This window comes from Hipposideros armiger, unplaced genomic scaffold, assembly GCF_001890085.2.
Source record: "Hipposideros armiger isolate ML-2016 unplaced genomic scaffold, ASM189008v1 scaffold_153, whole genome shotgun sequence".
Classification (NCBI taxonomy): domain Eukaryota; kingdom Metazoa; phylum Chordata; class Mammalia; order Chiroptera; family Hipposideridae; genus Hipposideros; species Hipposideros armiger.
Window position 1 is genome coordinate 2,976,857 of NW_017731503.1, and position 24,570 is coordinate 3,001,426.

At 39.6% G+C, this 24,570-nt stretch overlaps 1 protein-coding gene across 1 annotated transcript in view; it reads left to right on the top strand.

Annotated features, from left to right (window-relative positions):
• LOC109387321 (teneurin-1-like) overlaps positions 1 to 24,570 on the top strand; it is a 413,374-nt gene that overhangs the window by 347,166 nt on the left and 41,638 nt on the right. Inside the window, exon 7 of the mRNA XM_019651161.1 lies at positions 4,171 to 4,323. Within this exon, the coding sequence (XP_019506706.1) occupies positions 4,171 to 4,323 (153 nt within the window). The remainder of the gene's footprint in view (positions 1 to 4,170; positions 4,324 to 24,570) is intronic.

Sequence of the window (24,570 nt, forward strand, 5' to 3'; positions counted from 1 at the left end):
AATTGTTAGTTTCAGGTCTACAGAACAATGCAATAGTTATCTTTTTCACCCTCACAAAGTAACAACCCCCCTCTCCCCATCTATTGCCCTCCCCCACGATATCATGCTTATCTATTACAATTCCATTGACTCCATTCCCACTCTCTACTCCATGTCCCGTGACTATATGAAAATATAATTATAGTTGACATACTATATTATTCAACATTAGCTTCAGAAATACAGTGCGGTGGTCAGGCCTCTACACCGACTATGAAGTGGTCTCCCCAACAGGACATGAGTCCATCTGGCCCCCTAAGAAATATTTACAGCATTATTGATTATATTCCTCAGACTGTCTTTTTCTATCCCTGAGGCCATATTGGAATTACCAGATTGTATTGTCTCATCCTTTCCCCTTCTCCTTCATCCCCACCCCCTCCCAACTAACAACCCTCAGTTCTTCCTCCATGTCTCTGAGACTATCTCCATCCACTTCTCCCATCCATTCAGTTCCTTAGAATCCACGTATAAGTGAGATCATATGATATTTGTCTTTCTCTGACTGACTTATTTCACTTAGCATAATGTTCTCTAGTTCCATCCATATTGTTGCAAATGGTATTATTTCCTTCTTCTTTATAGCTGAGTAATACTCCATTGTGTAAATGTACCAAAGTTTCTTAATCCAGTCATCTACTGATAGGCATTTTTGTTATTTCCAAATGTTAGCTATTGTGAATAACGCCGAAATGAACATAGGGGTACATATATGTTTTCGGATTAATGTCTTGGGATTTTTTGGATAAATACCTAAGAGTGGGATTGCTGGGTCATAAGGTAGTTCCATTTTCAGATTTTTGAGGTACCTTCATACTGATTTCCATAACGGCTGCGCCAGTCTGCAGTCCCACCAGCAGTGCACCAGGTTTCCCTTTTCCCCACAGCCTTGCCAATATTTGTTTTTTGTTGATTTATTGATGATAGCCATTCTGACCGGGGTGAGGTGTTATCTCATTATGGTTTGTATTTGCATTTCCCTAATGCTAATGAGGTTGAACATTTTCTCATATGCCTGTTGGCCATCTGTATGTCCTCTTTGGAGAAATGTCTCTTCATATCCTCTGCCCATTTTTTAATTGGGTTGTTTGTTTTTTTGGTGTAGAGTTGCATGAGCATTTTATATATTTGAGATATTAATCCCTTATGAGATATATCATTGACAAATATCTTCTCCCATTCAGTGGGCTTCCTTTTTGTTTCATTGATGGTTTCTTTTGTTGTGAAAAAACTTTTAAGATTGATGTAGTCCCATATGTTCATTTTTTCTTTTATTTCCCTAGCCCACGGGGATGTATCAGTAAAAATATTGCTCAGGGTAATGTCTGCAAATTTAGACCCTATATTTTCTTCTAGGAGTTTTATGGTCTCAGGTCTTATATTTAAGTCTTTAATCCATTTTGAGTTTGTTCTTGTTAGTGGCGTAAGGAGGTGGTCCAGTTTCATTTTTTTGCATATGTCAGTCCAATTTTCCCAGCACCATTTATTGAATAGGCTATCCTTACCCAAGTGTAACTTCTTGCTTCCCTTGTCATAGACTAACTGCCCCTATATGCCTGGCTTTACTTCTGGACTTTCTATTCTGTTCCATTGATCTATATGCCTAATATAGGTCTATTTTAGATGAGTGGAGTTATGAGGTATGATTGGTAGTTTTTTTACAAAGCCAGTGTTGTTTCTGTTCCTGCCTTTCCAGAGGCACTCTGATTCCTGCGCAGTGGACTGGATGTGCGTCTTCGGGTGTTCTTTCCACTGGGGCTGTTGGAGGGTGGGGGATGGAGATTTCAGAGCTGATGGTAGGCCTTCCTGCGCCTCAGCAGCCAAAGCTGTTCTGCTTCCCAAGCCGCCCAGGAGAGGTGGGGGCGGGGACAAAGTGTTTAGTAGTTCCCATCTGCAGCCTTTTCTCATGTAAATTACTCAACCCCAGGGAGTTGAAGCACCTTTGTTTTGACTTACTCCTCTCTTCAGGAGTCAGTCTCAGGTTCTGGCAGGGAGGGGGCCAAGGTTTCTGAGGGAGGGTGGGAGTGTGCACTTATCTACGCAGTTTATTTTTCCTATCTGAGAGAAAAGTGGAGAAAAGAAATAGAAAAAAAAAGAAAAAAAAATAGGATAAAGAAAAAAAGCCCCCTCCAACACCAGGCACCCCCTGGCTAAGCAGCTCGTGTCTCCACCAATGTGGGGTGTGGGCTGCATCTCCTCGCTTCTCGCTTCCCTCTTCTCTTCCCTGGTTTGAGATGTCTGCCTCAGAAACTGCGCGCCCTGGGGCTCCTGTCGGATTCCGGCGGAGACGGTCAGCACCAGAGGCTGAGCCTGTCCAGATGCTGCAAAACACTCTGGCTTGTCCTGGATTCCCTGAGCTCCGTAGCCGTGGGCGCAGACAGATTCTGCCTCTGTTCACACGCCCGCCTCTCTTCGTTTCGCTTCATGCCCAGCCTGAGGATTCTGCCTTAGCGCCGACGGCAGGTGTAGGGAGCAAGCCGTGAGAACTCTCCAATCTGCTGTCTGAGAGCCGCAGTCTCCGCAGATGCGGGTGTGGACGGATGGTGCCCACGCTCATGCCCTCCTTTCTCCGCTCCGCCCCTCGCGGCCCGAGGATTCTGCCTTAGCGCGGGCTGCAGGTGTAGGGAGCGAGCTGTGGGAACTCTCAGATCTGCTCTCTGAGATCCCGTCTCAGCATCCACAGGTGCAGGCTGTGCCTCCATGCGCCTCGCCTCCATCTTCCCCCACTCACCCGGTCTGCCCACCTTTAAGTACTCGGCCTGGGAGTCCCTTCGCTGCTCAGCGTGCTTTGTAGAGATTTGTTTTCTGTGCTCCAGCTGCTCAAATTGCTGTGGTTTGCAAGGAAGAACTCAGGAAGCCCCCCTCACCACTGCCATTTTTTACCCCCTTCTCTCTACTAGTTTTTTAATGTTACAATGAAATGCCTTGTAGTTTGGGATACATTCTTCATAGAAATTAAATTGTTGGCTAGAAGGGTAAGCCAAAATTTTAAGTGTTTTTTTTATTAGTTTCAGATGTACAAAACAATGTAATAGTTTTACATTTCACCCCTCACAAAGTGATAACCCCCAACTCCCAATCTATTGTCCCTCTGACATAGTATATATCTATTACAATTCCATTGACTCTATTCCCTAAACTGTGCTCTATATCCCATGACTATATATATGTATTAGTTTGTCGCAAAAGTCATGACACATTTTTGCAACGAAAAACATAGGAAAAAATAAGTCATGACTTTTCTGACAACCATATAGATATATATAGATATAGATATAGATAGATAGATATACATAAATAGATAATTATAGTTGAAATACAATATTATTCAGCTTTAGCTTCAGGTGTACAGTGAAGTGGTCAGGCATCTACACCATCCATGAAGTGGTCTCCCTAATAAGACATCTGCCCATCTGACACCCTACAAAATCTTTACAACATTTAAGTGTTTTTTTGGAAAACACTGCCACATTGCCTTCCCCAAAGTTGATATTTTTGTACTCTCATTAAAAGTACATGAGAGTACCCATTTTCCTGCACACTGATAAACACTGAGTATCTTTTTAATATTCTGATAGCAATGTGAACCTGTATCATGTCAATTATTCTGCATTATACTATAGTTCTTTTATACTTGTATTACTTCTAACTCCTACACTAATAGGCATCTAGGTTTTGACAGCTGCAACAGCTACCATAGGCTCTTATGCATACTAGGCACTCAGGAAATATTTTCTGAATTGAATTGAATCAGAACCATAGTGAATGTCTCCCATGTTCTCGTGATGACCTGTCCACCACTACTGTGCAGTTTCCATATTCAAACTAGACTTAACGACTAAGGGAAATGTAAAGGGAATGGGTCACAGCACTGAGGAGCAGAATCCAATCTCATTGTTGTTTAACTAATACTCCAATTTCTAACCCTGCCACTGGGATAGCTTAAGCTTCTAAATTTTAACAACAGCTACTTAGAAAAGTAGCTATGTATATGATGTAGGTATGTAATCCAAGTTGCTTGGCCTAACTAAAAGAAAACTGGTCATGACATTTTTAGGTACAAAGGAACAGCTGGTCTGGAGACCTTTACAGTGAGTCTGGAATAAGTTCATGTGACTTGTTTTCTTGCAGCAGTACATTTGTTCGGCCTGACTTGGCAGTTGCAACCAGTTGAAGGACAGCTCTATGAAAATGGAGTTAGCAAGGGGAACAGAGGGACCGAATCCATGGATACTACTTACTCTCCAATTGGAGGAAAAGTTTCCGATAAATCAGAGAAAAAAGGTACAGTTATCAAAGTGATGGATTAGTTATTGATTACTTTTCTTCTAATATGGTCATTAGAACCAAATCTAGAATGGGTTAGCTTCACATTAAATTTCATGATCACTTGAAAGAAGTACTCTACCTGGATAGAATAAATATATGTAAATGTCTTGTGAAAGCAAATTTTCCTTTCTCTAGTGCCTTGAGTGTAACCCAATTAAACTTTTCAAATATGTTGGCTATTTTGAAAATAGATAAATATTTACAGGATGGAGATTTCAATACAATGGAAATTGCATTTCACATATAACTACCTTGAAGCAAGATGAGATTTTGATTAAGTCTTTGTGTCTAAGCCCAGCATTTATATATAAAATTTTACAAAGGGTGTATGGAAATATTTTCAGTTAATAATAAAAAAGCCTTTTATGCTTAACATAAGGGTGAATGTTTATGTCAAAGTGTGGGAACATGAATTTTTTTCTAGTCAGGGGACATGAATCCTTGCTACTTGGGGAAACAAAAAAAGCACTTTGAGTGCTGAATTGTGAAATTTAGACAACATAAGCTTGAACTACCTGACTTATTTACAATAAATGCTACAGTGCCAGTGCTCCCAACATCTTATTCACATTGCATGTGATATTAGGAATCAGTATTAATATACAGGCATTGAAAATTACTTGAAGTCTGTATTATAATTTCTCTTGAAATAAGATTCAGTACAGAGGGATTCAAGCCATGTTAGATTCAAAAAACAGAAATTAAAAACAAAATGTATAGCAAGTGTTATCCTAAATATTTTTAGATCATATATAAAGAGATGAATGAATGAATGACCCAAACCACAACCTCAAAAAACCTACAGTTTTATATGATAGTATGGAAGTTTTCTTTCGGTTCACTAGTTGCAATTAAGATATTTTATTTTATAGTTGTTTGGGTTACTACTCATTACTTGTGTTTTTAGTTTCTTTGGGGGGGGGATCTTTTGTGGGTTTTGTTCTGTTTTGTTTTTGTTTGCTTTGCTTGCTTTTATAAAAGTAACTTTTCTTTGGTTTATGCATCAGTAAAAATTAATGCTTAAGGTTCAGGGAAAACATGGTTTGTTTTAATTTTCAATTCAAGATGAAATTTGCTTTATGTTCTTGTTTAGAAATATTGTTTCTAGCCTGGGGTGACCTTTCTACCAAATTTACTTTTGCTGCCGAGAGGGGCTGAGGGTAGTACAAGGGTCACAGAAGGCAGAGGAAAGTTTCTGAATACATTCAGACTTGGACTTTTTCTCCCTTTCCTGCTCTCCCATTATTAGATTATATCTGCAAGTACAAGAGCCACCATTTGATATCATATGCCTAGGGGTTTCTCACCATTCACACTGAAAATCACTAATTATCTGTTTAAGGCAAATGAAACATGCAAGACAGCAGAAGGTCATCACATAGTTGTGAAGCGATTCAGAACAGGCCTCCCCAAGATGTGCTACTTTGGCATGTGGGTCATTTTGAGGTGAAGTCAGTTGAGATTCTGCAGTCTCAAGAGAAAGTTTTACCTCTTCCTAAAATAATGTAATTTGTGGCCTTGCTCACAATAAGCGTTACCTCCAGAAATAACTTTCTGTGACCTCTCTATAGGGCATTGTAAACTTCTAATTACTGAGCATCTGCTCTTCTTATCCTGTGGATTACTTTCCTCCCCTCTGAAGTTTTGGGGCATCTTACCACATTCCTAAGCTCAGAATGTCATACATACCTTGTTTTCCCTTTCTGTCTCTCAACCTATGCTGTATGTGGGGTCCCATATGTACATATATAATTAAATTTGGTTATTTTATCTTGTAAATCTTTATCATGTAAACTTAAATATTAGACCAGCTGAAAGAGCCTAGAAAGGTAAAGGAAAATTTACTCCTCCCTCAATAGTTATCATCAGAGCATATTCATTTCTGCATTTTATTTCAGATCTGTATAATTGTTGTCCACAAAGTAGTTTGATGATGATAACTGAAATTTAGTAAATGTTTACCACATGGCAATAATTGCTCCAGACACTTAACATGTATTATGTTATGAAGGTAACTTTATGATTCTCATTTTTCAAATGAGAAACAGAGGCCCCAAGAGGCTAAGTAACCTTCCCAAGGTCACAGAGCTAGAAACTGGTGGCCTAATTCCAGACCCTAGTCTCCTAACTTTTGCACTACACTGAAATTCACCCACAAAACACATATGAAAACCACAAAAGACACTTTACGCAATGAAAGTGAAGTCTTAGAGGCTATTCCTGATATATTTTAGAGAAAGTCTATATACCTATATTTCAATGTGTTGTGACAGTTTTCATAAATGAAAAATATTTTTAAGTTTCTGCTAAATTATAACAACAAACGTATCAAATCAACTTGAATTTAATACTTTATTAAGAAAAATTATTGACTTAATGTCATATGTACCAAGTTGTTATGTTAAACTGACTTTCTATGGAAGTCTGAAAAAAACTTTAACTATATCTACATATTACCCTTCTGCTGTATTAGGTTTTCACTGCACATTACTTACCAAGTAAAAATATAGCTCCTCTTTTATAATGTCATGTGTATACTAAACCAGACATTGCATAAAAAGTAGGATAGTATAAGGCCACTTTCCAATAGTCAGATGTTTCCTTTTATGATTTTCTAGCATCACACACTCTATAAATACCACTCTGGAAGCTTGTTTTAGTGATGCTGTATGCATTAAAACCTCAAATTGAAAACCAGATAATTATTTTTACATTGTTTTCCTTAGTCTTCTAGAGCATTGGACATTGTAGCACTATGATTAAGAGCCTAGACTATGGATTCATACAGATCTGGCTTTAAATACTGATTCTGGGGATTACATCACAGAAATGGCAGCATGGGGAGTGCTTCTTGAAATGTCCCCTGGAATTTACAACAAGTTGAACAATTATAATTCAACAAAAGACTCCTTGCATGACACACGGGCACACCTGAGAGAACTGCAAATTGAATCATCTAAAGGTGGGCAGATTGGGCAAGTGGAGGAGGGAAGGGAGAAGTGCAGAGATGCGGGTAAGGACTCAGACCAGGACGTGGAGCTCCCTGCAGTCTGGATCTTACTGCAGTCATGAGAGAGGGAAGAATTCAGACGGCTACTACCCCCATTATGTCCCACACTCCCACCTGAGGGATCAGCATATAATGGCTGAACCCATTGCTCATGGCAGAAACCCCAGAGCAAAGACTTAGGGAAAAACAGTGAGAATGGTGGTTTAAGCACTCCTTGCCAAGCAGAGGACAGAAGACATAGATACGGAGCCTGAATGACTCAACCCCACTATACCAGAGCTCAACCCACCCTCACCATCCCAGTGCAAGAATCAGAAAAAACTGTAGCAGTGTCAAATTAAAGAACAAAATAATTACTACTCCGAGAACAGTAGCCCCGCAGCCACGGACTCACAGTGCAACTGATTCGGATGAAAAAGAAGAAAATATAGGGGCAAGACAACTGTGAGCTGGTAGTTGCCATTACTGAGAGCCACCTCAACCAACCTAACCCACCACTGACCCCAACTATCTGAGCAGATCTCTGCAGGGGGAACCAGAGTCTCTGAGACACACAGGCTCTGAATCTGGTTGCAGGAAGAACATTGGGATTTCAGAAGCTCTCCACATCCCCCCACAGGGAGAGTGCCCAGCCCAAAGGCTCAGGTGACATACTCACAGAGAAGCCCACCTTCCAGGAAATACCCCACACCACCCCATTATGTGAGAAGCTGAAACAGTGCAAGAGAAAATATAACGCTACAGTGTGAGAGAGAATGAAAGGATGCAGGAGGAGAGAAAATAAAACATTCCACCAACGCCTACTGGAAGGCAAAAGAAAGACCTCTTTCTATCAACGTGTTGCAGAACCAACTCTTGTTGATCCCCAGGAAGAGAAATAAAAATTCATTAATTGCCATGAATAGCCTAAGTAACAAGGCAGCTCAGAAAGAAAATGAAGTCACCAGAAAATGAACTTAAAGACATGGGAATATGTGACTTAAATGCCAGAGAATTCAAGATTGCAGTTCTGAAGAAACTTAACAAGATGCAAAAAAACACAGACAGGCAGTTTAATGAATTCAGAAACATAATCAAAGAACAAAATAAACATTTTACTAAAGAGATTCAAATTTGAAAAAACAACTAAATAGAAATTCTGGAGATTAAGAGCACAATAAAATAAATGAAGAATGAAATAGCCAGCTTAGGTAATAGAGCTGACCAGATGGAGGAAAAATTAAGGACAAAGAAGAAACCTCAAAGCAACCATGGAAAAGATGATGGTAACCTACAAAGAAAAGTCCACTCGATTTTTATCAGAAACTCTGCAAGCCAGGAGAGACTGGAATCAAATATTCAAACTATTGAAAGAGAGACATTATAAGTCAAGAATACTATATTCAGCAAAGATATCCTTTAGATATAAAGGAGGAATAAAGACTTTTCCAGACATACGGAAGCTGAAGGATTTTTTCTAACACACGACCTGCACTATGAGAAATACTGAAGGAGGCTATTTGGCCTGAAACAAAGAATCAAAAGAATACAAAACTATGAGTAGTATTACGAACAGACAGACAAAAGCAGGAAATGGTAACCTCTACACCAATAAGACACTATACACTTAAACACAATATACAGGATAAAGAAAAAAATACTTTAAAAAGGAGGAAAAAGACAACTTGCTACTGTAGTGCATAAATCAACTCACAGCATATATAGGGATAATTTGTGACAACAAAAACAAAAAAGAGTAAAGGTGTGAACCTACACAAGAGAATGGAGAAAGAAAGCACACTGAAGAAAATGGAATACTCTAAATATGAAACTTTTTTATACATAAACTTAATGGCAACCACTCAAAAAAAATCCAGAACTGAAATGTATAACATAAAAAAAGAAGAAACAGAAGAAATAAATCATAGAAAACCAGCACACTGAAATAACAAACACCAACAATAAGGTAAAGAAACAATGGAGACACTGTCCTACCAGAAAATGAATGACAGAATGACAGGAAATACTCATATATTGATAATCACCCTAAATGTAAATGGACTTAACTCACCAATAAAAAGACATAGAGTAACAGATTGGATCAGAAAACTAAACATAACCATATGCTGCCTCCAAAAGACACATCTCAGCTACAAGGACAAAAGTAGTCCCAAAGTGAAAGGGTGGAAATTGAAACCCCAAGCAAATGGTATTTAGAGAAAAGCAGGTGGAATCATACTTGTATCAGATGAACCAGACTTCAGGATTAAAAAAGATAACAAGAGACAAAGATGGACATTTCAAAATGATAAAGGAGACTATACAACAAGAAGACATACCAGTCATCAATATGTATGCCCTCAATCAGAGAACACTGAAATATACACAGCAACTACTAAAAGAGCTAAATGGAGAAACTGACCAAAACACAATTATAATAGGGGACCTAAATACATCATTGACAGCTATTGATAGATCATCCAAACAGAAAATGAACCAGGAAATATCAGCCCTAAAAGACACATTAGATGAAATGGACATAATTGACATTTATAGAACACATCATCCTAGAACATCAGACTATACACTGTTTTCTAATGTACAAGGATAGACTGTATATTGGGACATAAAACTAGCCTCAGCAAATTTAAGAAGATTGAAATCATACCAAGCATATTTTTTTATCCCAAGACTTTGAAATTCTATATCAACTGCAAAAATAATGCAGGAAAAAGCACAAATATGTGGAGATTAAACAACATGCTTTTAAAAAATGACTGGGTCAAGGAAGAAATAAGAGGAGAGATCAAAACATACATAGAAACAGATGAGAATGAAAATACAGCCTATGAAGATTATTGGAATGCAGCGAAAGCAGTATTAACAGGGAAATTTATATCATTACATGCAAAGGAAGTAAATGCTAAAATAAATGAATGGGACTATATCAAACTAAAAAGCTTCTGTGTAGCAAAAAGAAACATTGACAAAATAAAGGGGCAACCAACAGAATGGGAGAAGACTTTTGCATACAACACCTCTGATTGAGGCTAATATCCAAAATATATAAGGAAATCATAAACCTCAACAACAACAAAAACAAACAATCTCATTAAAAAATAGGCAGAGGACCTGAATAGACATTTCTCCAAAGAGGACATACAGATGGCTAATAGACATATAAAAACATGCTCAACATTACTTATCACCAGAGAAATGCAAATAAAATCCACAATGAGATATCACCTGACACCTGTTAGAATGGTTATCATCAACAAGACAAATAATAGCAAGTGTTGGAAAGGCTGTGGAGAAAAAGGAACTCTCATACACCATTGGTGGGAATCAGCTTGGTGCAGCCACAATGGAAGGCAGTGTGGAGGATCCTCAAAAAATTAAGAATAGAATTACCATATGACCCAGCAATCCCTCTCCTGGATATCTACCCAAAAATCTACAAACTTTTATCCATAAAGATATATGTGCTCTGATATTCATTGCAGCTTTTCTACGGTGGCCAAGACATGGAAACAACCAAAGTGTCCTTTGATAAATGACTGGATAAAGAAAAGGTGGTATATATGCACAATGGAATACTACTTACTACTCTGCCATAAAGAAAGATGAAATGGTGCCATTGGTGACAACATGGATGGATCTTGAGATTATTATGTTAAACGAAATAAGTCAGACAGAAAAAGTTCAGAACCATATGACTTCACTAATATGTGGAATATAAAACTGAAAGCAATAAGGAACGATACATACAAATAAAGAAACAGAAACTCATACACACAGACAATAGTTTAGTTGTTACCAGAGGGTAAGGGGGGAAGCGGATGGCAGATGAGCATAAATGGGATCAAATATATGATGATGGAAAGTGAACTGACTCTGGGTGATGAACACACAATATGATATATAGATGATGTATTACAGAAATATACACTTGGAACCTATGTAATTTTCCTAACCATTGTCACTCCAATAAATTTTAATTTTTTAAAAAAATACTGATTTTGGCATTTACTGGCTCTGAAACTCAGGCAATTAATTGACACAACCTCCCTGAAGTAGTGTCCTCTTCTGTGACATATGGATGACAATAATAGTACCTGTCTTGTGAGGGGGTCCTGAGGAATAAGTGATACAATGGAAGTAAAGCATAAAATACAGTGCCAAGCACACTGTTTAACCTAGTAGTAATTATTATTGGGTCAAATGATTGGAAAATTACCTTGAATTTATTGATGTCCTAGTAGGCACCACAGATTCTACTTTCAAACTGGTACCAACTTTTCCATGAATAATAGTCTTTCTAGAATTCAGATATTTTGTCTCCTTAAAGTATGACCTCTCTTTACTTACCAATTTAACATCTATTATTTTTAGTTGCTATCATCACCTTAATCGTCAGAGTGTTTTATATGTAGAGTAGCATTTTAAAAACAATTAAATTCTGCTAAAATTGGTTCCCCATTAACAGTAGTTATATGTATTTGCTTCTCATTAGGAGATTAAAGAATTTTATTGCCACTTAGTTCTCCAAATGACAGAAAAAAATATTTGATTTTACACATCTTGTTAGAATTTAATTTGAATAATTTGAATTTAATTTCAAAATGAAGACATAAATTACAAGCACATGTTGGAGTCTACCAGAAAAATCACTTGTCAGTTGTTCAATGAACATCTATAGAATTGAAAGCATTGTATTATTGGGTCTTCAAAAAAGTCATGATGCATGTTTGCAACAGATGGCACTAGTTCATTTTTGGAAGTACTAGAGTCATTTGCATCTATTTTATTGCTATGTCATTTGACAGCTGACAGTTCTAGCTTCATTCTAAAAAAATTGAGTGATTTGGTTGAGTTTTGGAGATTTTACAACAAGTTGAAAATGAAAGACCAAATGTGCATTTTTGCCATATTTTACTGTTTTACTTCCATAAATAGAAGAATGCACGTCAAGTTTGTGAAAACTTGCATAACGTTTACGATGACAATGCTCTACAGGAATGTCTGTGCCAACGATGGTTCATGAAATTCTGTGCTGGTGATTTTGATCTCAACGACGCTCCTTGGTCAGGAAGGCCCACCAAGGTTGATGATGACAAAATAAAGCCATTTATCAAGTCAAACCCATGTTACATGACACAAAAGATTGCAGAAACATTGAACATCCATCATTCAAGCATTCATGACCACCTGAAAAAGCGGGAATACTTAAGCAAGCTCGATATTTGGGTTCCACATGAACTCAAAGAAGTTCATTTGACGATGCGTATAAACATCTGCGATATGCTCATTAAACGTGAGGAAAATGATCCTTTTTTGAAGCGACTGATAACTGGTGATGATAAGTGGACTATTTACAGCAATGTGGTGTGCAAACAGTCTTGGTCCCGACATAATGATTCACCTCAAATGACATCGAAAGCAGACATTCATCAGAGGAAGGTTATGCGCCCATTGTGGTGGGATTTTAAAGGTGTCGTATTTTTCTAGCTCCTACCAAGGAACCAAACAATCAATTCAAATGTGTACTATCAGCAACTGGACAGTTTGAATGAATCCATCATCCAGAAACGTCCAGAGCTTGTTAATTGTAAATTAATTGTGTTCCATCACGACAACGCGAGACTGTATACAAGTTTGATCACCCGTCAAAAATTATTGGAGTTTGGATGGGATGTGTTGCCACACCCACCATACTCACCTGACCTTGCTCCATCAGACTTCCATTTGTCTTGCTCTCTTCAAAACTCCTTGCATGGTATAAGGTTCAATTCAGATGAGGCTGCAAATCAGCACCTTGTTCAGGTTTTTGCAAATACAGGTCCTTCTATGAATGAGGAATTATAATGCTCACTGAAAGATGGCAAAATGTTATTGAGCAAAATGTGCAATATATCATTGATTGATCTTTGTTCTTTATGTAAATAAATGACCTTTGAAAAACATAGAAAAAATACGTCATGACTTTTCTGAAGAACCAATAAAACAGACGCTACTGCCTTAGAAACTTACAAACTTGTCATAACTAACTTTCTTTAACTAGTAAACATTATGTAACAACTACTTTAAACAGAGCAGCAGATATGAACAAATAATAATAGACATATCCCTAGAAATTAGTCATTTAATGTCCATTAATTAAACTGAAAATAATTGCAATGTAATCTTTCAAAAAATATAAAATGTTAAAATCTTAAAGATTAGCAAATCCAACATTCTTATTTAAAGGTGAAGAAACTGAGGTCCAGAAGGTTCAAGAACACAGAGAGAACTACGCCTAGAACCTAGGACTCATGGTTCCACTTCTTCTGTTTTTTTATCTGTTCTTATAACAATATAATACAGACTAAACATATAAATTTTATCAAGGTCGGGGAAACTTCTCCTCTTAATTCTTTTGGCTGGTCCAATAATTCAAGTGATATGCAGAAGATTAACTGGAAAAAAATCAAGTTTTAATACACGAGCATGGGGAATTCACACAAGCTTGAAAATTCCAAAGATAGTAAGGCAAAATGAGGTATAAATGTCATTCAGAACTAAAGAGGGGAAAGTAATGTAATTCACAGGGAGATAAAAAGAGTTAATGTTTAGTAAACACATATATATTGGGCCATCTTTATACAATGGGACACAGGATTTGATTAAATGTGCCTTCTAGATTCATTCCTTTCTGTCTGTATCTGGTCTGTCAGCAGGTTTTAGAGAAGACCTTGTAACAGGTAAATAAGGTCATATGCGATTCTTATGGAAGTCCCAAGAGAATGGACAGAGAGCCTTACCTAATATGCCTTATGGGAAAGGATTTTAAAATTTGATTGTTTTGGTTTTTGTTGGTTTTGCAATGGCTGTTTACTAAAACAGAAAAGAGTGAGAGGATTCTTGGGGGAAACAAAAAGGTTAGGTGTGTTGCAGGAGGCTAAACGATGCCTCAGTCCAAGGAGACCCGAGTCTTGACCAGTGGGTTCTTGGCAGCACACAGGAAAAATTTCAAGCACAAGCAGAAATAAAAGTAAAGCAAGGATCAGATTATTTAAGCAGAGGAAAAGAAAGAGGCAGACTACTCTATAGACAAAGTAGCAGTGCTCCAGTTGGGGATTAAGCCTGTTATTGGTGCCCCTTTCATTAGGTGTTGTACATTCAAATTTATAGGAGGAATATTTAAGGAATTTTCTGGGAAAAGGATTAGATTTCTCAGAAGAGCGCCACTATCCATTTTGTGTCTTTGTATGGTCTTTTCTTTTCTGACAGTGGTGGTGCTGGGTGTCTCTTTTATCATGTTAATGTATTGTAATGAGCGTGTAATGAGCCGTAGGGTCACTGCTAAATGAAATCAGTCCCCATGTTGGTTTTAGCTCATCACAGCTGGTCTTAAGTTGGCTCCCAGACCACCAACCATCAATCCTGCCTTCAGGTCTGGTGATGTTTCAGAAGGACAGAGATTCCTTGCCCCACAGCCAGCCCTGCCTCTGAAACCTGCCTTTCATCTACCTCAGGGGCATTTCTTTTTTTGTTTGTTTTTTTGTTTGTTTTTTAGCTGAGCCATCCTGCCAACTGTTGGCAGCTTAGCGGCAGCTCAGGGGCATTTCTTAACCAACAGTCTTTCAGGAGCATAGGGCTTTTGTAAGGTGTAACATTGTATCTGAATGAGGAGGCAGTTTATTAGGTAGTTGAGTGCATCACATTGCTGCAGGTTGGATTTCACAGTAGAGCTCCAGGAATAAAATGGATGGGCAGAAAGACGGAGAACTAAAGGATACTAAAGACAGCCTTTACCTCCTTTACAAATTTTGCAAAAAGCTGGCCTTGGGAGAAACTGACATTTCCTTTCAATTCATCCAACAAGATCTATCTCCATGAAACTGAAAAAAAGAAGACATTTTCTAGTCAGCATCTGCTGAATATACGATCATGTAAACAACATATATCTGATTGGTAGGACACAATTTATAGTCTGTGGTGAAGATGCTTTAGCCAAGATGGAACAGTGACTACAGCTCTGATACAGGATATTTGTGTGTGTGATTGTGTGTGTGCAAATCTTGTGGAACCGAAGAATGGTGACATGAACCGGAGAGGTAAAGTTGCAGAAAACGTCAGTTTATTAGAAGAAAAAATACATTTCAAAAAAGCAGAAGTGGGCCTGAGCAGTAGAAAATGGCTCAAGGGCCATCATTAGAAGAGAAAGTACACTCCAAAGAGCTTGGAGCAGGCCAAGCAAAAGGAGCTCAAAAGGCCCTGACTGGCCAGGACTTGGAGTTTTTATCCTTTTTACTCTAGAATGGGCTTTTCCTTTCTAGGTATGGGACCACTTGATTGACACCTGTGATTGACAATAGGGTATTACCTTATCTCTGAAGACTGTGCATACTCCTTCCCATAATTCAGTCTGTTATAATGATGTTAATGAACTTTTGGGCATATGTATGATATTATAATGATGGTATAATGAGGCCCAAGTGAAATGAAGGCTGTTATGGCCTTTACTGCGCAGGTGTGAGTGACTGGTCTAATCGAGTTGGGTATTTTGTACCCATTTGTTTCCCCATAGAGGTAGATAATTACAATGAAATGGGGAAGTTTTGGGTAGAGAGGGGAGGTATTTTGGGCAGTTGCATTCTGTGGGATGTGCAAGAATGTAGAGACCCAATGCCTGGCTCTAACTGCCTGTTTTGTTTTCCCTTTGAGACTTGATCCCCATAAAATCTCTATGGGAAGTTGAGGGATAGGAAGTATTTTCTTCTGTATCTACCTCCTGCTAGGCAGGAGCCTAGAGCTGTCCCTGACTATTTGGGAGATTCACGGAACTCTCACCCTGTGTGATCTCAGATCAGAGGAAGGGGTCTCAAGATCTGCATGGAAGACCGTGTTGGCTTCTTTGGTTGCAACTGGCAATCTTGCTGGGGTACCCTCTGTGTCCCCAAGGCCCCTAAATGAGGAAAAATGATTTTAATTAATACATTTGTTAAAGAGCAGAGCTCAAAGCTATTGATATAGGGTGGCTACGGGTTTGGAAAGAACATTAGGTTTTAATGTTTACAACCAACAAGTATACTGGCCTGGAGGAATGTTAAAATCTATTTAGTCTCTGGGATAGAATTATCCCAGAGTTAGATCCAGAATAGCTTGGGGAATGTTGGGAAGTCACAGGTTTTAAGTAGTTATCTAAAGGAGGGGTGAGATATATTCTGTGATTCAGTCTAGGGGCAATCTTTAGTCTAGGATTTAGAAACTGATTAGAAAAGTAATCAAAGCCAGGGGTTAAGGAACTAAAAAACTAGGGAAGAGGATACTTAAAATTTTTATAGAAAAGAAAATTTTAAAGTTGTGCAGTGGGGGGAGGAGGAGGAGGGCTACTCGCTTGGTCCATATCAACTTCACCTCTCTTGGCTCCAGTTTCTCATCTGAAAAATAGAAGAGTTGCCTTTGCAGGGAAGGAAAAATAGTTTTCCCTCTACCCATATAGGTTGCTGGCTGACACATCGCATCCCGCCCCCACACTGGTAATAAAAAGATTAACAGTAGAAAAACATGAACAAGTTTAATATGCACACCTCTTATACACACAGGAAATACCCAGGAAAACTGAATAATTCCCTGCCAATGTCTTAAATACCATCTGCAGCTAAAGACAAAGGCAAATGGTGGGGGCACTTATGGGAGGTTATTAGGCAAGGCACAACACATACAGTAAATAAGGGTAAGGCTGTTATGCAGATTTGCATGATTGCCTTCTTGGAATAGAGTTCCTAGGGTCATCTTTCTCTTCCTGGTACAAGGAGAGAGATGCTTACAAATGGAGATTTCCCTTGTAAGTAAGAGTAGCAACTCAGTTTTCAGATTTTGTCTGGTGTCTGCTGTTTCTTAAAAATAATCAGCTCAAAGGGGAGCCGGTTAGCTCAGTTGGTTAGAATGCAGTGCTCATAACATCAAGGTTGCTGGTTTGAATCCCACATGGGCCACTGAGATGCCCCCTCCACAACTAGATTGAAACAACTACTTGACTTGGAGCTGATGGGTCCAGGAAAAACACATTGTCCCCCAATTTAAAAGAAAATCAGCTCAAGATAATTCTTATGCTGCAAAGCCATATTTTGGGGTGACATATTCTGCTCCCCTTTAGCTTGCAATGCTTTTGGGTATGGAGGAGAGGTAGTAGGCAGTGAAACACATTCTAAAATTAAATCTTACCAGAAAATTACAGAGATGAAACAGATAACAGCCACATTTCTTCAGATAAAATGAGTGAGGGGAACAGATTCTTGCCACATCTCCCTCTCCTTTTGCTTTCATTTATTTGTCCTTGATCCTCTTTCTAGCTGCTAAGGCTTTGACAAATGCTGGGTGAAGCTCAGTAAACTAGCTTATCACTAAGGTCCTTTCCTGCTGTATCCATTGTAAGTCAGTAAGTTTGTATTCTGTAGTTAAGGAAGAACAATTAGCCATTTCAAGTAAAAGTGAATTTATTTTTGCAAAAGGGGTGTACTCCTGAAAAGTGGTCGAAACATATGTTTATAAAATTTCTAAACCACTTTTGCCATTTAAAGTACTTACACAGAACTGTGCTTTAATTCAAATAATTAATTCCCAGTTTTCTGCTTTAAAAATTCGATTTTTGATATGTGTGTTAACAATAACAGTCTGCATTTAGAGAGCATTTATAGTTTTCAAAATATTTTAGTGTCTTTATAGACATAACAGTTTTATGCTGTAGCAACTAATTGTTACCCTTATTTTACAGTTTAAAAGGAAAACACAAGAAGGTTAAGTGACTTGCCTTGCATAATAGACATAACTATGGGTAAAGCTGAAAGTAAGATCCAGTCTCTTCTTACTGTTAGCTCAGCACCCTTACTTGATGGCCTTCTTTTTAAAAAACAAATTCTGTTCTTAATGTCAACTGTTTTTAATAACAACTGTCTTGATTAAATATCTTAAAGTATATAGTCAAATGCATGTCCTTCCCTAAGAGTACTTTGCAAACCTTATATTTTACTCCAAAGATAGAGGTTCAGCAAGCAGTCTCCCTCCTTCTTAAAGCAGGACACACACACACACACAAACACACACACACACACACACTCACATATACACATATACACTCACTCGTGCACACACTTGCACAAGTTCCCTTGGGAATTGAAAGTTAAACAATAGCACAAAATATACCTTTTATGACCTCCTTTCATTGTAGACTTAGCTGGAGGTGCGTGTGTGTGTATGTGTTGCTTATTTTATTGGCTTTTTTTCCTGCAGCATAGTTACACTGGAGGCAATTTATGCAATGACAATTGTGGACCTTGAGTAAGAGGTTGAATTCTAAATTTACATATAGTTTCATTGATACCTATTTCACAGCCCTATCAGTGGGTAAAGACTCATTTATTTTGTGGCACTGCACCACAAGAGTTGCACCAACCCCCATCTAAATAATCACTGTATTTTCAGATGGAACATTGTCCTGCAATATAATTCTCTGGTTCTTCAATATTGGCTCATAGGACATGTGGATATTAAAATGCACTCTGCTGCCCTTTGAGTCAACCCATAGTTTCAGTATCTTTTACTTAAAGGATATTAGAGTCTAGGACATTTTGGTAGAATTGGGAATAATTCATACAAGCACAACAAACCACATGAATAAAACAGTAGTAATGCACTAACAAACACAACAACATTGGGAGCATAACATTATCATTTTTAAACATTGATGACAAATTACAGTAAATGTTTCCTATAATGTTATATAGATGTTTTTCTAACACAAGAATTGGGGGCCCAGCTAGAGTACTGCAGCTTGTTTTCAACTATATTAAATCACTTTATCAATATACTTCAGTTTTAACAAAAGCTTTTTTAAAGCATACTAGAGACCTGACTTCTAAAACAGATTTATGGAAAGGATTCACTACACTAAAAGGCAAACTTATTCACATTATAAAAAATTCATGCTGAATGTTCTCGGTCATATATGTTTAATGTTTCATTCTTGTTTCATTTTAATCTTCATTTTACATTTTTAAAAACTAATACACACATTTTCTGTGATGCCATAAGAAATGTGTCTGCCTTATGGTCCCTCTATCCCAATAGTCTAACATCTGACTAAGACACTAAGCAGTGTAGTATAGAATAGCATATTTATCCTCCTGGACTAGTCCTTCAAAAGCTAGGGGCTCTTACCTTAACATCCTTATAACATCTTTATTATTTTTAAGGACCAGTCCATTGTAGAAATTTATCAGCCTTGTGTAATCCTGTTGAGTATCCATTTATATCTTTCAGACTATATTATTTTTGGTGGAATTTGAAATATTTACTAGCTTTTTTGTGAAGTCAAAGGTAATTCTAGTATATAAAATTTACTTTTGAGTATAAATTCCTAGAATTCCTGGATTTGATGCCCAAATCTGCATTTTTCCTGTGTTTAACTTTAATCAATCCCATAAATAATAATCACATATCTTTTGTTAGCCTTCACCTTTCTAATATTAAGAGACTTTGGTTTTTCTTCTTCCTGTAGCTCTTATTTTCCCTTAGTCATTGTAGTTGCCTTTTCTCATTTCCATTATATATCCTACCAAAGGCATCTTGATCAGGACCATACACAAATACCATCTTCCCATTGCCAGTGATATACATAGAGAGAAGAATAAAAGTAAAAATTTGGATTGTAAGAAACATGATTTTTGACCACCTCAGAACGTTAAATGAAATCTTAGTATTCAGAAACATAGGAGCTCATCATTTTTAATGCTATTATCAGTCACGTGCTATTTTAACTGTACAAAGATTTGACAATTAAGTTTGTGAAATTGTTGCAACGATGTTGCTAATCTTTTTTGATATCAGAGGGATTATTCACTATGAATTTGTACCACTGGACAAAAAGTTAACCAAGCTTACTATTTGGAAGTGCTGAAAAGGCTGCGTGAAGAAGTTAGATGACCTGAACTTTTTGCCAACAATTCATGGCTCTTGCATCATGACAATGCACCAGCTCACATGGCACTGGCTGTGAGGGAGTTTTTAGCCAGTAAACAAATAACTGTATTGAAACCCCCTCCCTACTCACATGATCTGCCTCCAATGACTTCTTTACTTACCCGAAGATAAAGGAAATATTGAAAGGAAGACATTTTGATGACATTCAGGACATCAAAGATAATACGATGACAACTCTGATGGCCATTCCAGAAAAAATGTTCCAAAATTGCTTTGAAGGGTGGACCAGGCACTGGTGTCAGTGCACAGCTTTCCAATGGGAGTACTTAGAAAGTGACCATAGCGATATTCAGCAATGAGGTACCGGTATGTAGTACATTTTTCTAGGATGATTTCATGAATGTAATTGTCAGACCTCATATTTTGGAAAGTTAACAAATGAAGCAGGAAACATAGCTTTTGTCCTTGAGAAAGTTCCCATTAAATAGGAGAGTTGGGAGAAACATGCCTATGTACACACATAGTGCAAAATAACATGTAACTATTATACAGAAATAGAAATAAGATGGCTAAGTGATTATGAGGCTTAAAAAAGAAGATGAGCAAATGACTGTTATTATGGAAGTAGATGGAGCTGGGCCTAGAGAAACAAGAAAAATCAATCCTAGTTGACCTTAAAGAGTACATATTTAGGAGAACAGGATAGTAGAGTGGTCAGGGGAAAATGCAGAGGGTAACAGCCTAAGTGGTGAATGGAGGGTGAAGAAATAGAGGCAGCAGATAGAGACAGTTTGGCAAGGAAAAGACGGAGATAAATGTATTATAACTAGATTAAGGTATGACAGGGAGCCCTAGAAAAAGGCTTTTCCAGACCATGTGACAATCAAGAATTCCGCATTGTGGCAGGGAGCCCTAGACAAAGGCTTTCCCGGACCACATGGCCACCAAGACTTCCTGTTTAACATTTCCTCTAATTCCTACCTCACCCGGGAGCCAGTCAGAAACGAACACAATGCTGCATGTCCTAATAAGAAATCCTAGCTGCTAACCTGGAAACCTCAGGGTATATAGCTCCAAGTCCTGTCTGGATCAGGGCTCAGCCTCTGGATATGAATCCGCTGAGCCAATGCCAGCATCAATAAACATTGATTCCTGCCCTGAGACTTGGTGTCTCGTCTCTCTGTCCAAGTATCCCACAACATAATTGGGGGCTTGCCCAGGATACAGAGATGGCGATACTTTCCGCCTCCCTTGTCCCCGAGGCCCAGTTCCCCCAGACGAAAGGGGACATGAACTCTACTAGGAGCCAGTGGACACTTGTCTGTCAGTGGAGATGTCTCCCCTACCGGCCACGGGGGACCAACCCGGGAGCACAACAGAACACGGAAGGCTACGGGAACCAGCTTGGGAGCGCCGCCCGACCAGACAGGTAAGAACCGGGTCCCTTAAGGCAGCCTGTCCATCAGCGGACAGAAGGGGAGACTGATCACCTCCCAGAGTCACCCGAGAATCTCAGTTTCAGAAAGAAACTGTGACTCCCAGGAACAGGGCAGCAGGCAGAGAATGAATCTGTTTGAGTCCATGTGAATGAGACACAGTCTGTCTGCTAAGCGAGTGTTGAGTCCCGATCGGCGGGTCCATGGCAAACTTCATACGGCTTAGGGTGATATCGCTAAATTGTCTCATACGGTTTAGTGATCCAAGTTGGGGGCTTATACCGACCCACCAACTGCTAAGAGGCACCTGAAATATCCCTGCGAGGGGAGTGGCCGGAGACCAACAAAGGAATCTCTGAGTGGTTGTGTGTTGCGCCGATTTCAGGTGGTTGCCATGGGTGGGCAACAGAGTACCCAGACTCCATTAAGGTGTATGTTAGAGAATTTTAAGAAGGGGTTCTCGGGGGATTATGGTACTAAGATGACCCCCCCAAAAGCTACGCACCTTCTGCGAAATTGATTGGCTGTTATTCAGCATTGAATGACCAACACAGGGAAGCTTCGACAGGGACCTCATTAGGAGAGTCCACCTTATCGTTACCAGCAGCACTGGTCACCCCGATCAGTTCCCCTATATCAACTCATGGGAGGCCATTGTACGTACTTGGCCCCCTTGGTTGAGGTCTTGTTTGGAAAATCAGAGTAGGATTCTTTTAGCCCAAGCTATGGTCCCCTCCTGAAGCCACTTAAGGACAAAACAACAGAACAAAGCCAGTCTTGCCTTCAGACCCGGAGGAGATCCTGCCACTTTATTTGCCTATCTACCCACCCCTTCCGTGGGTCCCTGAGCTGCCAGTCCAACTTTCAGTGCCATCCTTGCTGGCCCCACCATCTCCACCTGCTACCCCCTTTCCAGAACCTCGTGCTATGCCACCACCTCCAGTCCTGACCCCATAGGGATCCACAGATGGGCGACTGCAAAGGGCCCTGAGGCTAATTCTCTCCAGCTCTACCTATGGGAAGCCAAAAGCCCGCTATACTATGATCAGTACTATGGCCAAATTCAGGGAGGCCAATACATGTTTGTGTACCAGCCCTTCTCAACCATCGATCTCTTGAATTGGAAGAATCATACCCCATCATATATTGAGACGCCCCAAGCTGTAACTGACCTTCTTCAGTCAATCATTCAAATGCATCGGCCCACCTGGGCTGATTGTCACCAACTCCTCTTAACTCTCTTCAAAACCGAGGAGCACCGGTAGGTCACCCAGGGCGCTATAAAGTGGCTGTAGGAGCATGCCCCACTTCGGACCTTAAACATTCAAATGTATGCCCAGAACTGTTTCCCTGAGGAGGACCCCCAGTGGGACCCCAATGATGACAGGGACTTCCACATGCTGGAACAGTATCAGGAAGACCTTATAGGCGGCCTAAAGAATGGTAGTAAAAAAAGCCATCAATATGAACCAGATCTCTGAGGTCCTCCAGGGACCTGAGGAAAGCACAAGCCAATTTTATGAAAGACTCTGTGAAACGTTCTGTCTCTCCCTTGAACCCTGAGGCCCTGGAGAATCAGTGGATGGTCAATGCTGCTTTCATTGGGCAGTCCCAGGGTGACATCCAGCGGAAACTTCAGAAACTGGACAGATTTACTGGCATGAATATTAGCCAGCTCTTCGAAGTAGCGACCAAGGTCCACGTCAATCGTGACCAAGAAGCTCCCTGAGAAACGGATCGAAAGATAAAGAAAAAGGTGGACTTGCTTGCTGCTGCACTTTTCGAGCAGGCTGGGACGCCAGGGCGAATGCCATTTCAAACCTGGAACCACCTCAGTGAGGGCAACGTCAAAGGGGACCACCCACCGGGAGACCAAGGTTGGGACAAGACCAATGTGCTTACTGCCACCAACAAGGCCACTGGAAAAATGAATGTCCCCAGCAACTGGAAAGTATGCTAACGGGTTCGAACCCCCAGAGGCCAGGTCGAATCACTCACGGATGTTACCAGCCACCCCATCAGGCACCAAACCCTTCTGGAGACGACTTCATCAGATTCGCTGGTATGGAAGAATATGGGGAAGAGTAGGCCAGACCAGGCTCCATCCAGCTAGGTCCCCAGGAGCCAATGGTTTGAATGTTAATTGGGGGCCGACCCATTGACTTTATGGTCAACATGGGCACTGAACATTCCTTCGTGACATGGCCCATAGGCCCCCTCTCCCAAAAACAGGTCACCATCATGGGTGCCACTGGAGGACAGGTCCATCGGCCCTTTCTACAGCCTTAACAATGCACACTTGGAGGGCGAGAAATTACTCATCAGTTCCTCTACCTGCCAGACTGCCTTGTAGCATTATTGGGAAGAGATCTACTAGGAAAACTCCAGGCTCAAATCACTTTTAACCACAGTGGCAATGCTGAGCTAACATTAGGCAAATCAGGGGCTAAGATTACGTCTCCCACCATACCTCAGGAGGAAGAATGGTGACTCTTTGGTCTTGTAGAAGAGTTCTGAGAGGGATCCAAACTCCCCTTCTTGATAACGGGAGTTTGGGCAGAAGCCAACCCACCAGGCCTGGCATGACATGCAGCCCCTGTAGTTGTGGAACTAAAACCTGGGGCGGAACCAGTGCACCACAAGCAATACTACCGTATTTGCCAGCGTATAAGACGACCGGGCGTATAAGACGACCCCCTAACATTTCCACTCAAAATACAGAGTTTGTTACATACTCGCCGTATAAGACTACCCCCTCTTCCGCACACCTTCCACACACCAAATAAAAGGTAAAACAATATCAGATTTGATTTG